General features: G+C 42.7%; 1 protein-coding gene across 13 annotated transcripts in view; it reads left to right on the top strand.

Moving 5' to 3' along the window:
- akap9 (A kinase (PRKA) anchor protein 9) overlaps window positions 1-16,676 on the top strand; it is a 332,810-nt gene that overhangs the window by 275,567 nt on the left and 40,567 nt on the right. For all 13 annotated transcript variants that reach the window (XR_005460747.1, XR_005460749.1, XR_005460744.1 and 10 more), the window contains 7 exons: window positions 2,314-2,471; window positions 4,107-4,298; window positions 5,535-5,699; window positions 6,617-6,773; window positions 7,597-7,819; window positions 8,116-8,266; window positions 9,151-9,837. Coding sequence is in view for 1 of the 13 variants with exons in the window: in XM_038797918.1 (XP_038653846.1) it covers window positions 2,314-2,471; window positions 4,107-4,298; window positions 5,535-5,699; window positions 6,617-6,773; window positions 7,597-7,819; window positions 8,116-8,266; window positions 9,151-9,837 (1,733 nt within the window). In the remaining 12 variants the exon portion in view is untranslated. The remainder of the gene's footprint in view (window positions 1-2,313; window positions 2,472-4,106; window positions 4,299-5,534; window positions 5,700-6,616; window positions 6,774-7,596; window positions 7,820-8,115; window positions 8,267-9,150; window positions 9,838-16,676) is intronic.

Here is a 16,676-nt window from a genome sequence, read left to right as displayed (position 1 = left end):
TCTGAAATTGTTCCTGAATGGCCCTGCTCTAATTATAAGGTGATGCTGTCTTGACTTTCCACAGATTCTTTGTATCTACCAAAGTACCAAAATTAATTTGCCCCCTAATCCTTTATACTGAAGGGAATGCATGCCTTCTCTGTGCACTATGTTTTGAGGAGGTGGTGGCATAGTGGTATTGTCACTGGACTAGTAAACCAGGGGCCCAGAGTAATGTTCTGGGGACCCAGGTTCAAATCACGCCACTGCAGATTGTGAAATTTGAATTCAAGAAAAATCTGGAATTAAAAGTCCAATGGTGACCATTAAACCATTGTTGATATAACTCCAGGCCCACAGCAATGGTTGATTCTTAACTGCCCCCAAGGGCAATTAGGGATGCCCAACCAGCGAGGCCCACGTCTCATGAACAAATTTTTTTTAAATGTAACCCTTTTAGAGTCTGCAAAACACCCTCCCCAAGACCAATGCATACTTTGTGGGTGTGGCATCCAAACTGAATAAAGTACCGCTGGTATAGTTTGACCTGATATTCAAACAATTACAGCATAACTCTGGCCCCTTTTGTATTCCAGCATCTTGTAATAAAGGTTACCAGTGCATTAACCTTGTTAATTAGTTAATGTTTCTTTCCATGGGAATTTAGTTTTTGTATATAGACCACTAAATCTCTCTGCTCCTTCGCAATTAATATAACAGAAGAAATCAAAAGGGGAGGAGGCCACACAGCCGCATTGAGCCACTCCGTATAAGATCAGGATTAAACCTGCCATGAAGTCCACTTTCTTACCATAGAGTCATAGAATCACACAGCACAGAAAAGGCCCTTCGTCCCATTGTGCCTGCGCCAGTCAAAAACAACATAACCATTCTAATCCTATTTTCCAGCACTTGGCCCATAGTCTTGTATGCCCTGGGATTGCAAGTGCACGACTAAATCTCAATATGTCCATTGATTCCTTTAGTGCCTTAAATCTACTTGGTTTCATATGGCCAAGATTTTGTTCAGCTGCCCCTAATAACTCCTTATGTGGCATAATGCCATAATTCATTTTACAATGCCCCTGTGGAGCAAATTGAGACATTTTATTGCATTATAGGGACTATAGAATACAATTTATTGTTAAAAGTGAAATTTGGGGGCAGCGCAGTGGTAGCACTGCAGTCTCACAGCGCCGAGCTCCCAGGTTCGATCCCGGCTCTGGGTCACTGTCCGTGTGGAGTTTACACATTCTCCCCGTGTTTGCATGGGTTTCGCCCCCCACAACCCAAAGATGTGCAGGGTAGGTGGATTGAACATGCTAAATTGCCCCTTAATTGGAAAAAATTAATTGGGTACTCTAAATTTTAAAAAAGTGAAATTTGGGAATAAATTATGCAATGAGTTATTTGAAAATATCTTTTCACTTTTGGTTGTAGGAAATGAAGGTAACAAGTTCAACCCACCCCATAGTGCCCCTTGGTCAAAAACCTGATTGGAGATTTTTAAATAGAGAATTTTGTTAAAGATAGAAAAGGATTTGCGACATGACAATTATTTAAAGCCTTTGCAAAGGAAATGGAGGTTGATGGTAATTTTCCAGAACAGATGTCAATGGAAGGTTCTATGCTAAAGAAGAAGTAAATGATGGCAGCTTTGAAAGTGAAATGGGCACTACCTGAAAAGAGGGAGCTATTGAGAATGTTGATTCTTATGGGACAGTTTTTGTGGTCAGCAGTTTAGTGGGAATGGGGTCAGGACAGAAGAAATTGGCTTTCTCAGAATAAAATGAGTGACAAGAGGGCATTATAGGGTCAAATTACAGAATGCTGTGGGTTCAGGACAGGGCAGGAGGTGCCTGGAAGTTGAATAAGGTAGAGGTAGAGAACGTAGCACAGCAGCTGAATGTTTTAGTGCATTAAAGCATCCTTTCACTCGGAGATGGGAACATCAGGAATGAAAAGAGATTTGAGAGGAGAAGGGAAAAGAAAGACATGCATTTATAGAGTGCCTTTCAAGCAATCTGCTTTAAAGCCAATTTAATACTTCAAAGTGAAGTCAATGTTGTCAAATAGGAGAAAGGGAGTGATGGAAATATCTAATTGGGAAGGGAAGGAGTAAGATCAGAAATTATTCTGTTTGAAGAGAATGCTGGAGTAAGATTGCACAGTCATTTAGTGCTGTTAACTACGTATTTTTTATAATGTAATTAAATTCTAAGTCAAAATGGACTACATGAAATATATTGTCCAGTCATGGAGATAGATGTATCTTGAATGTTTTTCACTTCAATATGTTAATTCAGCTGACTGAATATTTCATCATCCTTTTAGATGGTAGCTCTGAAGAGAGTCCAGTAACATTTGATATTACTACTGAAAAACAGGAACGCAGAACCATATGTGAAGGACTTAGAAGAGTAAATAGTGTGTCTCATGCAGTGCATGCAAAGCTTAGACACGGTACAGATAATCTTCCTGACAAAATAAAGGTAAAGATCCAATATTCTCACTGTAGTATGGCTGTTAAGGAAATGGAATTTGTCATGTTGCTAAAGATGTTATTCTTCTGAGGGTGAGCCCAGACACATTGCTGGGTCAGAGAGGTAAGTTTACTCTATCTAATCTGAAGTACTTGATTAAGAGTTCCAAATTAAGTGGTGCATTCATCCCCACATCCCTCATTTTATCAAATTAATTTACAAGATGAGGGTGTCACTGGCTAAACCAGCAGTTATTGCCCATCCCGAATTGTCCTTGAGATCGTAGTGAGATAGTGATAGCCTTCTTGAACGCTGCATTCCCAGAGAAGTAGGTACACCCGCAGTGCTGTTAGGGAGGGATCCTCAGGATTTTGACCCAGAGACTGAAGGAACGGGGTTATACTTCCAAGTCAGGATGGTGAGTGATTTGGAAAGGAACTTCCAGACGATGGTGTTCCCATGTATCTGCTGCCCTTGTCCTTTTGGATGGTGGTGGTCCTGGGTTTGGAAGGTGCTGCCGAAGAACCCTTGGTGAGTTCCTGCAGTGCATCTTTTAGATAGTACACACCACTGCCACGGTTCATCAGTGGTGGAGGGAATGAATGTTTGTGGAAGGAGTGCCAATCAAGCGGGCTGCTTTGTCCTGAATGATGTCAAGCTTCTTGTGTTGTTGGAGATGTACTTATCCAGGCAAAGTGAGAGGATTCCATCATACCCCTGACTTGTGCCTTGTTGGTGGTGAGCAGGCTTTGGGGAGTCAGGGAATTAGTTCTTTGCTATAGAATTCCTAGCTGTCGGCCTGTTCTTGTAGCCACAATATTTATAAAGCTTGTCCAGTTTAGTTTCTGGTCTAAGGTCACCCCCAGGATGTTGATATTGGGGAATTTCAGCAATGATAATTTTTATAATATGCACCCATGCACATCATGAGGTAAAGACAGGCAGACACCCAGGTTAGCCAATCAACACAGGACAGAACACAACCAATCACCAGACAGAACACTAGAGGGGGCATCCTACTATAAAACACACAAGGCATCGACACTTCGCCTCTTTCCACTGGTGACAACTGTATTGGCAGTCAGGGTGTATATATCAGTTAGCACCTTCTACACGTGGCTCAGAGCTTGTCTGGTCTAGTTAGTTAGAGTTAGTACACTTAGAGTAGTAGAGTGTCAACCCACAGCAAGCTGTGTGCATTGTTACAGAAGTTCAATAAATCGTATTGAACCAATGTCTAAGTTTGGTGTCTGCTTTACAGTCCAACTGCGCCCAGTTGCAGTCCGTCTTACCCCAGGGTGAATAACACGACAACATTGAATGTCAAGGGACGGTGGTTAGATTCTCTCTTGTTTGAGATGGTCATTATCTGACCCTTGCGTAGCGCAAATGTTACTTGCCGCTTGGCAGCCCAAGCCTGGGTACTGCCCAGGTCTGACTGCAAATGAACATGGACTGTTTTAGTAACTGGAAGAGGTGTGAATGGTGCTGAACATTGTACAGTCTTGGAGAATAAAATCATTTTTTTGAAGTTGCTGAAGGATGGTTGGTCAATTTTTATTATAGATTGCTCATTGAAGAAATCTACATCAGTAACCAGAAACTGACTAAATTATTAACCCACTCTTTTTCAATCTTATACAGTCTTTACTTCAAGAGGTGCATCAAGAAGGTATAGAGGTGTTGACGCTTTCAGAATCCTCCTACTTAGAAGGACAACAGCAAGCTGTAGAAAATCACCCAGAGGGTTGGCTTCAGGAAAGATGGGAACTTTTGAACATGGTGCAGTCACTTAAAGATGTACTTGCCAATGTTCAGGGGACTGGGGAAGCCAAGGTAAGAACAAAACATTTGAACAGTATCTTTAAGGTATTTATTTTAAATTTGTTTTCAAAATGTGGGCAACAATGGCAAAGCAGTATTTATTGCCCATCCCCAGTTATACATGAAAATACATAGAAGTTACAAAAGCTGACCAGTGAGCCCAACTAGTCTACGTCAGTGTTTACCATACAACCAAGCAAATACCCACAATCACAGTTTTCCATCCTGAAGGCATTAATATTTATTTGTATAGTGTGGAACTGGTGTCACTAGTTCTTTTTGCTGAGAAACATTCATGATGCAGTTGGGCTTTTACAACAACCCTTTCATGGTTATTTTTCTGTTGCTAGCCCACAAATTAAGCTTTACGGAATGCATACTCAACAATCCTGTATATTTAAAATTTCTCATTGCTCCCTTCATCATTTGAGAATGGATCAGCTAAAATGAAACTAATGACTTCTCTCGATCAGTTTTAAACAGGTAACCACCGCCACTAAAGTAACCGAGGAATTTCATCCAAAGTGTCAAATATTTACCTACCACTATCCTACAATATAATTTCAGAACCTCCGTGTATTTTTAATGAAAGTTTTGGCATTCATGCAAATCTTCAAATACCTCTAATCTGGCAGCATGATGTAGCAGTTTGAATGTCAGCATACATCATGGAAAGCTGGTAGAACATGAATTTAAACCTTGTAATCTTCAATAAGCTGGTAATCTTGATCACATTGTTATGAGAAAAATTGGAGAAAGCCATTGCCAGGTTTGCCCATCTCCACTTTGCTTCTTCTGGGATTCCCGCTGGGTAAGGCCCCCAACACCACCCAGAGATCAGAAACAACGGGCCGATGGTGCCCCATGCTTATGGCGCATCTTATCACTCCTCTTCAGACAAGTACATATCCACTTTTGATATGTAATAAACATTGTTATGCAGATAAACAGTATCAAGGCAAATTAAGTGGATTGGTATTGGTAGTGATTGAACAGGGGATGTTGTTGATTACATATGGCGAACTCTTCTCCCCTTTCAAATAATATCTCTGAGTAATGTTGTGGGATCTTGAACATGCAAATAGATACTAATTTAATCTCTAATCCAAAGAACATAAAGGTATACCTGCTTACAGAAATGTAACTACCAATGCAAGGTGTATTTTTTAAAAAGATTTGTATTCCAAGCTTCCAGATGTAATATCTACGTGAGAGTGTTATGTAAAATGCTAGCAATGTCTTTTGCAGGCTTTATCTCCTGAAAGCATCACAGACTGGCGGCGTGAACTTCTCCAAGCTGTTCAGCACGTTTTTAAAAAAGAACATGATGTCCTTATGGTTGCTCTTCGTGCGCAAGCTTCATCCTTGAATAGTATGGATGCAAAGACATTGTTGAACTTACTAAAAGAACAGGTATCTCTCCTCACTAAAATGGGGCTTTGTCTTCCAATTCTAATTTTCTGAAAATAATTTAACTGGTCTTCTGGATGTCCTATTTAAATTCTGGACATTGAGTCTAAAACAACTGAAACACTAAGTCTTTCCAACATTGACATTAGTTGTGGAATTATTTACAATATTCTTATTAACTCAGTTATACTTCCAGTTTAGCTTGTAGTCTGTATGTATTTCTGAAATTATAGCATGCTAGCCATCATGTACAAAAATAATTTAATCTAGTCATTGAACTTTCACAAAACATTAAGTTTCAAATTAATGGTTAATGACTGTGAGGATTCATGGAGTAAGTGGTAAAGTACTGTACTAGATAGAAAATTAATATTTGAAAGAAAGTATAAAGGGCAGTTTTTTAAGCTTCACAGAAGCATTATCAGACAAAACTTGATACTGAACCGCAAAGAGATATTAGGACAGGCGACCAAACACTTAGCTAGAAAAACATTTTAAGGGGTTACTTAAAAGAGATGTGGAAAGGCAGAAAAGCTTATTGGGAAAATTCCAGAACTTTAAGTCTTAGACATCTGTGATGAAAAGCGGGACTGTGCGAGGGGCTATATTGCAGGAACAAAGAGATCTCTGAGACCTGCCAGGCTGGAGAAGATTGCAGCAGTGGGGAGGAGTGTGATCATGAGAATTTCAAAATCAAGCTGTTACCGGACCAGGGCCCACTTGATCAGCAAACACTACATGATTAGTGAACAGGACTTGGTGTGACATGATGTCAGATAAAGCCAGGCAACAGAGTTTTGGATAGACTAACGTTTAATTAAAATGGGAGGCTGGCCATGAGAGCATTGAAAAATGTGAATCTTAAAGGAAATAATGACAACGGTGACGACAAAATCTGATCCCTTTTCTATTTGCTATAGGAAATGCAGAGGAGAACTGATGTGGAACATTTAATGACTGCAGATAGGAATAGTATGATGATGGAAATACATGAACTTTGGTCATATCTGCGAAGAGTCCAACAGGGTGACAGCAAGCCCATGACTGTGGAAGAAAATAGTGTACAAAGAAGTGAAGGTATTTTTCAATATCCTGATGATGAATAATCCATACAATTTATCGTATTGATTTCATAGTGAAGAGTTTAAGGCTCTCCTCCTCCTCCTCCCCCACCCCCACCTGGCGTGAGGGTGTAGTGCAGGGGGCCAGTCGCTTACACACCTCCACTAATATTTTTCACCAGAGGGCAGGATCAGTATTGAGTGGCCCACACACCATTAGACCATTTGAAACCCAGAGATGGCCAATTTATGTTTACAAGGAACTCCTCTCTGTGCTGGTGGGCGTACCTCTGCTCCACATGACCTACAGATAAACCCTGACTCTAGATTCTGGGTTGGTAGGGAGTGAAAAGAGGTTGCTACTTATTGGACATACAATGCCCAATGGCAGCCCACCACACCTGGTGGAATGGTTCATCCTTGTTTGAACCTCCCGATTGCCAACTCCATTTCTCGATGAAGCCTGCCTGACTGGTGCCGTTGACACTAGCTTACATAGATTCCACTCTGCCTCGCTCATTGGGGGACAAATTGCAATCCCAACAGTGGCCATTGCTCCCGCCTCATGAGAGAGGGGCATCTACTATATGGGAGTGGAAACATTTTTGGGCAATTAGCTGCCTGATGGCCGTAAAATCCGACCGTGGCTATCCAGTTGAATTTGCACTGTACAGAAGCATTTTACCTTGAACTAACGTGTTGCTGTTTCTCAAATTGATACAAGTTTCGCTAACCATTTAAAATGACATTAAAATAAGGCAGTATTTGTCTCAAAGTCATCTGTATTTGTACTTCAGGTCTATTTGTAGCAATGTGCTAATGCATCTATTTACTTTTAGTGGAACTACTAAGAAACAATTTACAACAGAAGCAGACTCAGATTCTCGAGTTACAAATGGAGTTGAGTGTACTAAAGGAAAAGGGAGCTGAGCTCCAAGACCACCTGAATTTGGAGAAAATGGTAGTGGCAGAGCTGAAAAATGAGCTTTCTCAAACTAAACTGGAACTTGAAACAACACTCAAGACACAGCACAAGCACTTGAAAGAGTTAGGGATGCTAAGGTAATTCAGTACACTCAATTGTTTACATATTCCTGTTAGATTCAACGCTGATATCCTTGATCTCCTGTATCCTTTCTGTTTAAAGTGACTAATCTTATCTTAAATTGATAACTCATTATCGGTTTTTATGTATCAGAAATGTTTAGTGTGAAATCAGCAAAGTATCTCAAGTAATTAGCATTTTTATGATTCTACTGTTAAAGCTACATTGATGTTCCACAGCTATTAAAGCTTATAATGTATCCTATAAAATAGCCACCCTAATTAACAGATCCATGGACCATTTTTTGTTTTAGAGTTGAGTTAACTGACAAAGCAGCTGAAGTAGACATGCTAAATGATGCACTGACAAACGAACTGAAGAAGGCAAGGGAACTACATTGGGCATTGGAAAAGGAAAAATGTAAGGTAGATAGAAAAGAAGAACAAGACCGAGAGGAATTGGAGGTTTGTATACTTTTGTCAATCAAATATTATTCAAAGAAAGTGTTCCAATGTTTAATTGTTAATTCATTGTCATCTCCTCTTGTACTCATCACTAACCCCAGACTGGTTTGATTGCTGTCAACCAAGATTTAATGTAATCCATAACATGTTATAATTAGACCTTTTAATTTTCATCAGATCTTCTAAATTCAGATCCTATTTATGAGCAATTTGGGTCAAATAAAATAATATAATTAAAACTTTGAGTTTAGTGAACAGAATAATTTGGCAGGCAAAAATTATTATGTTTTTATTAAGTAATTAATGCTTACAGCTGTCTTTATGATGTATGGAAGAATTTTCTTTGCATCATCATCTGTATCCTCAGTTCATCTGCCTCATGGAATTTCATTTAGCCACCTATATATGATAAACCACTCATTTAACAAGGTGCTTGAATGTTTCAGTAAAACGTCAACTTTGAGTTTAATTATATTCAACATTAATTTTGAAATTCACCTGGAAAAACAACGGGTTAAGACTATGTTTGAACCCAAAATCAAATGATCAATTTATTAAAATCTGAGTCAATTAGTTCCCATATATTTGTGTAAGTGGACATTTCAATGAAAATCCTGATTAAAGTTAAAATAAAATTAGTTATTTTGAGTACTGTGTTTTTGTTCTATCGTGAGTGGGAAATTATTGAACTATTTCAGTAAAATAAAAAATAATTTGCTCACTTGTAACAAACTTGACTGTGTCTCAAGTTTTTTCTTGGCATTGGAACACTGGGAAGATTTGCAATGTAAAATAATCACAAATATTCCCAAAATTAGCAAGTTAAAAAAATATTTGAAACAAATATAATAGATTAGAAATAGATTGTTTTTGTTTAATTTCAGGACTTGAAGTTTGCACTTGAGGATCAAAAGAAAAGATATTTGCATTTGGAGTATACTTTGGAAAAGGAAAGGGTGACAATAAAGGAACTAAGACATAATCTAGATTCTGAGAAAGCACTACATGAAGCTGAACTATCACATGAGAAAAGCCACAATACTGAGCTCCAAATTGTCTTAGATGCCGAGAAAACCAGATCATATGAGTTAAGCAGTGTACTGGAACGAGAACGCAAACTCTTGAAGCAACTACAAAGTGCAGAGGAGAAGCAGGAAGGGATGCAGAAGCCAGCTGGAATTACATCTGAGGTGCTTGTAAGGGAGCTACAGAGACAACTAGAAGATCAGCATAGCCGCATTGTAGAGTTGGTTAATGAGATGGAAAGGTATAAACTTGAGTCAGTTCAGTTGAGGCAGCACCTTGAGGAGCAGCAACAGATTCATAGGAAGTCTCTTTTAAAGGAACAAGAATCGCATAGACTGATTCTAGAGAAAGTGGATTCCTTGCAGCTGCAGGCAAAAGAGCTCCTGGACCAGCTGGAAAAAGAAAAACAAGAAGTTTTAAAGTTGCAAAGGGAGGAAGCAAAGTTGAAAAAAGCACTTCAGATATTACAGGAAACTGATCAAGTGAGAAGTGAAACAGAAGCAGAAAATCAATTGGACGGAGATGTAGCTGTCTCTCAGAATAAGGTATGTTGTGTTAAATGGTCTAATTTCTCACCTCCGCAACTTGTCATAAGCAAAATGGTAAAGTCTTCCTTACTATGACCCAGTATTATGTTATGTGAAAATATCTTAAAACATTTCACAGGAGCACACTCAGACAGAAATTGGCACTAAGCCAAAAGGAGAAATTAGAATGAGTTGGTTTGAGGTGTAGGTGTTTTTCTCATCAGTGGTGAGTCAAAGGGAATCTCAGAGGCATGTGACAGCAGAGTTGGAAGAAGACCATTCTTGAAGCATTGTGGTACTCAATAATATACAGAGTGAAGGGAGAGTGAGACCATGGAGTGATTTGTGTGCCAAGATGAGAATTTTAAAATCAAAACCTTGGTGGACTGGGATCCAATGTTGATCAGCGAACATAAGAACTATGGGAAAGTGAAACTTGATGTGGGCTAGAATTTTGGATGAGTTTAAGTTTGAGGGCGAAAGGCAGAGCACTGGCAAAGAGAGGATTGGAATATTCAAGTCTGGAGGTACAAAGAACAATACAGCACAGGAACAGGCCCTTCGGCCTTCCAAGCCAATCACGTGTCCTTATCCAGACCAACCGCCTGTATCCTTCTATACCCGTCTATTCATGTGCCTACCCAGATAGTTTTTAATGGTCGCTAACGTATCTGCCTCAACCACCTCACTTGGCAGTGCATTCCAGGCCACCACCACCCTCTGTGTAAAAAAACTTCTCCCGCATATCTCCACTGAGCCTTTCCCCCTCACCTTGAACTTGTGCCCCCTTGTAATTGTCATTTCCACCCTGGGAAAAATCCTCCAACTGTTCACCCTATCTACATCCCTAATCATTTTATAAACTTCTATCAGGTCGCCCCTCAGCCTCTGTCTCTAAGGAGAACAATCCCAGTTTATTCATTCTCTCCTCATAGCTAACACCCTCTATACCAGGCAACATCCTGGTAAATCTTTTCTGACTTTCTCCAAAGTCTCCACGTCCTTCTGGTAGTGAGGTGACCAGAATTGGACACAGTATTCCAAATATGGCCGAACTAACGTTCTATATAATTGTAACATAATTTTTGAGCTTTTATACTTGATACCCCGTCCTATGAAAGCAAGCATGCCATATGCTTTCTTTACCACCATTCCTGCCTGTGCTGCCATTTATAGATCTGTGGACCTGCACGCCCAGGGCAGCACGGTAGCCTTGTGGATAGCACAATTGCTTCACAGCTCCAGGGTCCCAGGTTCGATTCCAGCTTGGGTCACTGTCTGTGTGGAGTCTGCACATCCTCCCCGTGTGTGTGTGGATTTCCTCCGGGTGCTCCGGTTTCCCCCCACTGTCCAAAGATGTGCAGGTTAGGTGGATTGGCCATGATAAATTGCCCTTAGTGTCCAAAATTGCCCTTAGTGTTGGGTGGGGTTACTGGGTTATGGGGATAAGGTGGAGGTGTTGACCTTGGGTAGAGTGCTCTTTCCAAGAGCCGGTGCAGACTCGATGGGCCGAATGGCCTCCTTCTGCACTGCAAATTCTATGATATCTATGATATCTCTGTGTCTCTATGCTCCTGATGGTTCTGCCATTTATTTCTCGCTCCCACCTGAATAGGATCTCCCAGAAAGCATCACCTCGCATTTGTCCAGGTTAAATTCCATCTGCCATTTCTCTTCTCACTTTTGCAGTCTATCTGTATCCTGTTGTATTCTCTGACGATCTTCATCACTATCCGCAACTCCTGCAATCTTAATATCATCCACAAACTTGCTAATCAGACCGCTATGTTTTCTTCCAAGTCATTTATATATATTACAATGAGCAGAGGTCCCAGTACTGATCCCTGCGGAACACCACTAGTTACAGACCTCCATTCGGGAAAAACACCCTTCCACTGCTACCCTCTGTCTTCTATGGTCTAGCTAGTTCTGGATCCATATAGCTAGTTTACCCCTGACCCCATATCATCTAATCTTTTGCACCAGCCTGCCATGAGGGATCCTTATCAACTGCTTTACTAAAGTCCATGTAGACAACATCCACAACCCTTCCCTCGTCAATCATTTTTGTCACCACCTCAAAATATTCAATCAATTAGTGAGACATGATCTTCCTCGTACAAAACCATACCATCTGTCGCTAATGAGACCATTCACTTCCAAATGTGCATAGATCCCATCTCTGTGAATCTTTTCCAAAAATTTCACTATCACTGACGTCAAGCTCATTGGCCTATAATTTCCCGGAAGATATGCCATCAACCTCTGACTTCAGAAAATAAAGACGTTATACTAAAGAAGGCAGTAGCAATGTAGTTTTAGTAAAATTAGGAGAACTATTAAATTCTAGGGCCGAGGAATGCTGGCGAATTGTCACTGATCTTGGGTTCGATTCCCGGCTTGGTCACTGCGGAATCTGCACGTTCTCTCCATGTGCTCTGGTTTTCTCCCCCATGTTCCGAAAGATGTGCTGTTAGGTGAATTGGACATTCTGAATTCTCCCTCCGTGTACCCGAACAGGTGCCGAAGTATGCCCGCTCGGGGCTTTTCACAGTAACTTCATTGCAGTGTTAATGTAAGCCTACTTATGACACTAATAAAGATTATTATTAAGAGCATACTCAATGGGAGTAACGCAATTAGAGATTGACCTTTTGATATATAGGTCTGGCAGAATCTGTAGTGAGAGAAAGGAGCTAACGTTTCAAGTCCAAACGACCCTTTGCACAGAAAATGGAAGCTATTTATACTGTGGTTGGATGGATTTGTTTATTGTCACGTGTACCGAGGTACAGTGAAAAGTATTTTTCTGCAAGCAGCTCAACAGATCATTCAGTACATGGGAAGAAAAGGGAATTAAACAGAATTCAAGAAAATACATAATAGGGCAACACAAGATATATAATGTAACTACATAAGCATTGGCATTGGATGAAGCATACAGGGTGTAGTGTTAATGCGGTCAGTAAATAAGAGGGTCATTTAGGAGTCTGGTGACGGTGGGGAAGAAGCTGTTTTTGAGTCTGTTCGTGCGTTTTCTCAGACTTCTGTATCTCCTGCCCGATGGAAGAAGTTAGAAAAGTGAGTAAGCCGGGTGGGAGGGATCTTTGATTATGCTGCCCGCTTTCCCTAGGCAGCGGGAGGTAAAGATGGAGTCCATGGATGGGAGGCAGGTTTGTGTGATGGACTGGGCGGTATTCACGACTCTCTGAAGTTCCTTGCGGTCCTGGGCCGAGCAGTTGCCACCAGGCTGTGATGCAGCCCAATAGGATGCTTTCTATGGTACATCTGTAAAAGTTTGTAAGGGTTAATATGGACATGCCGAATTTCCTTAGTGGGGTGAGGGAATAAAAGATGAGTCATAGCCACAGAAACCAAGGGAAAAGAGTGCTAATAGCCAAAGAAACCAAGGGAAAAGAGTGCTAATAGCCACAGAAACCAAGAGAAAAGAGTGCTAATAGCCACAGAAACCAAGGGAAAAGAATCCTATTGGCCGTCGCCTGAGATAATAAAAGGTGCGAAAGGCCAAACAGCAGAGAAACAAAAATCAGAGGGCAAGCTGTGACAGATGTAGCGGGGGAATGAAGAAGCATAGGGGAGACAAGGTAAAGGGAGGGGGGATAAGATATGGTGGGGGGGGAGAAATATATATAAGGGAGACGAGAAAGAAATAAAAGGTAAAAGACAGTTGAAATTATAACATGATGTAATTGACCCAAACCCGAGTCCAGAGGTGGCGATCTTTGGAGTGTCAGAAGACCCGGGAGTTCAGGGAGTGAAAGAGGTCGACGATCTGGCCTTTGCCTTCCTGGTAGCCCGAAGACGGATCATTTTAATGTGAAGGGACTCGAAACCCCCGAGTGTAGAGACCTGGGTTAGTGGCATGGCTGGGTTTCTCAGTCTCGAGAAAATAAAGTTTGCCTTAAGAGGATCAATGCTAGTGTTCTGCCGGAGGTGGCAGTTGTTCGGCGACTTTCTTGGAGAAATTTAAAATGTCGGCAGTAGCAGCTTTCCGAAGGGGGGGGGGGGGGGGGATTATTTTGTTATTTCATGTGGTCTGTGAAGATGGAGCCGATTGGGGAAATGTCTATTTTTTCACCATTTAATGTTTACTGTTCTTTTTGTTATTGTTATAAAATTTTACAAATACTTTAATAAAAATATTTTTTTTAAAAAAGTAATTAACTCAAACAAGCTTGTACAATGCCAGGATACTGAATTTGGCAATGCATCTGCAGGCATAATTGTCATTATTCCGTCCTAAAACAAGATGGTCTATTTGAAGCGGCAAGTGCTGAAAAATGTGATTAGAGTAGTTTGGTACTTGACGGCTGGCTTTCTTCCTTGCTTTAAAAATTTCAATGCCTCCCAAGATGTTCGCCCTTGTTTGAAGTGCCAGCTTGGTGTGAAGGGGATGGCACAAGTCCATGATGGCACTTCAAGATTTCCAAAAAATTCTCTGCTGAATGCAGACGCCAAAATACTGGCCAAAATCCTAGCCAAGAGGCTAGAAGACTGTGTACCTGAGGTGGTCACAGAGGACCAGACGGGCTTTGTCAAAGGTAGACAGCTTACCGCGAACATCAGGCGCCTGCTGAACGTGATAATGACCCCCTCCGGGGAGAGAACACAAGAGGTGATCGTCTCCCTGGACGCAGAAAAGGCCTTCGACAGAGTCGAGTGGAAATACCTCATAGAGGTACTGGAGCGGTTCGGGCTTGGAACAGGGTTCACCGCTTGGGTAAAGCTCCTGTACAACGCTCCCATGGCGAGTGTACAGACCAACAATACCAACTCCCAATACTTCCAGCTGCACAGGGGCACCAGACAAGGATGCCCACTGTCCCCGCTGCTGTTCGCACTAGCAATTGAACCGCTAGCAATCGCGCTCAGGGCAGCAAAAAATTGGAGGGGGATCCGAAGGGGAGGTAGAGAGCACAGAGTCTCACTCTATGCGGATGATCTGCTCCTCTATATCTCGGACCCACAAAGCAGCATGGACGGAATCATCGCGCTCCTGAAAGAGTTTGGAGCCTTCTCGGGCTACAAACTCAACATGAGCAAAAGTGAGATCTTCCCAGTACACCCGCAAGGGGGGGGGGGGGGGGCAGCACTAAAGGGGCTGCCGTTCAATCAAGCCCGACATAAATTCCGCTACCTGGGGATCCAAATAGCCCATGACTGGAAAGGGATCCACAAATGGAACCTCACCAGCCTGACGGAGGAAGTTAAAAAGGACCTGGAAAGATGGAACACACTCCCGCTCTCCCTCGCGGGGAGAGTTCAGACGATCAAATTTAACGTACTGCCCAGGTTCCTCTTCCTGTTTAGATCCATTCCGATCTACATCCCCAAGGCCTTTTTCAAAGCGCTGGACAAACTCATCATGGCGTTCGTATGGGGGGGTAAAAATGCTAGGATCCCAAAGAAGGTCTTACAAAAAACAAAAACCAGGGGAGGGCTAGCCCTCCTGAATCTACAATTCTACCACTGGGCAGCAACAGCCGAGCGAGTAAGGGGATGGATCCAGGAGCCAGAGGCTGAGTGGGTGCGTGCGGAGGAGGCCTCCTGCATGGGAACCTCCCTCCGGGCCCTCGCCACGGCAGCACTCCCATCCCCACCCAAAAAACACTCCAGCAGCCCAGTGGTGACAGCCACCCTCCAATCCTGGAACCAACTGCGGCAGCAACTTGGCCTGACCAAAATGTCGAACAGGGCTCCCATCTGCAACAACCATAGGTTCACACCAGCACTGACTGACGCCACCTTCAAAAGGTGGAGGCAGGACGGGGGGACACTGACAGTCAGGGACCTATACACGGACGACAGGATCGCAACACTGGACGAACTGACAGAGAAATTTCAGCTAGCTGGGGGGAACTAGCTACGGTACCTGCAGCTCAAAAACTTCCTACGAAAGGAGACAAGGACGTACCCACAACCGCCACGACAGACACTACTGGAAGACCTACTGGACGCAAGTATCCTAGAGAAAGGGAACTGTAGTGACATGTATGACCGACTGGTAGATAGGGACGACACCGTACTGGACGCAACAAGAAGGAAATGGGAGGACGACCTGGGATGGAGATAGGGTGGGGACTCTGGAGCGAAGCACTGCATAGGGTCAACTCCACCTCCACGTGCGCAAGGCTCAGCCTGACGCAACTAAAAGTGGTACATAGAGCCCACTTAACAAGAACCCGTATGAGTAGGTTCTTCCCGGAGGTGGAAGACAGATGTGAACGGTGCCAAAGAGGCCCGGCCAACCACGCCCACATGTTCTGGTCTTGCCCCAGACTCGTGGAGTACTGGACAGCCTTCTTCGAGGTTATGTCCAAAGTGGTGGGAGTGAGGGTGGAGCCATGCCCGATAGTGGCGGTCTTCGGGGTTTCAGAACAGCCAGATCTATTCCTGGGGAGGAGGGCGGACGCCCTTGCCTTTGCCTCCCTGATCGCCCGCCGTAGAATCCTGTTTGGCTGGCGGTCAGCAGCACCGCCCAGAGCTGCGGACTGGCTGTCCGACCTCTCGGAATCTCTCCAAATGGAGAAAATCAAATTGCCATCCGAGGGTCGGACGACGGCTTCCACAGAACGTGGGAGCCATTCATGCAACTGTTCCGGGACCTATTTGTGGCCAATGTACAAGAGGAAGAATAGTCGGGGGAAGGTAGCGGGAGGGGGGGGGGCTACAGGTTCGGTACGGGGGTTCGATGGCTAGCTAAGGCCCAAAACCAAACTAAATAAACATGTTGAGGGGGGGGGGGGGGGGGGGGTGGGCGGGCGCAGTTACTACTACGAAGATGCTTACCTGTAAATATGTATGTTAATTTTTGCGTGTTTGTTTGTTTTTTTTTG

This window comes from Scyliorhinus canicula, chromosome 5 (assembly GCF_902713615.1).
Source record: "Scyliorhinus canicula chromosome 5, sScyCan1.1, whole genome shotgun sequence".
NCBI lineage: Eukaryota > Metazoa > Chordata > Chondrichthyes > Carcharhiniformes > Scyliorhinidae > Scyliorhinus > Scyliorhinus canicula.
This window is presented reverse-complemented; position numbering and strand designations above follow the sequence as displayed.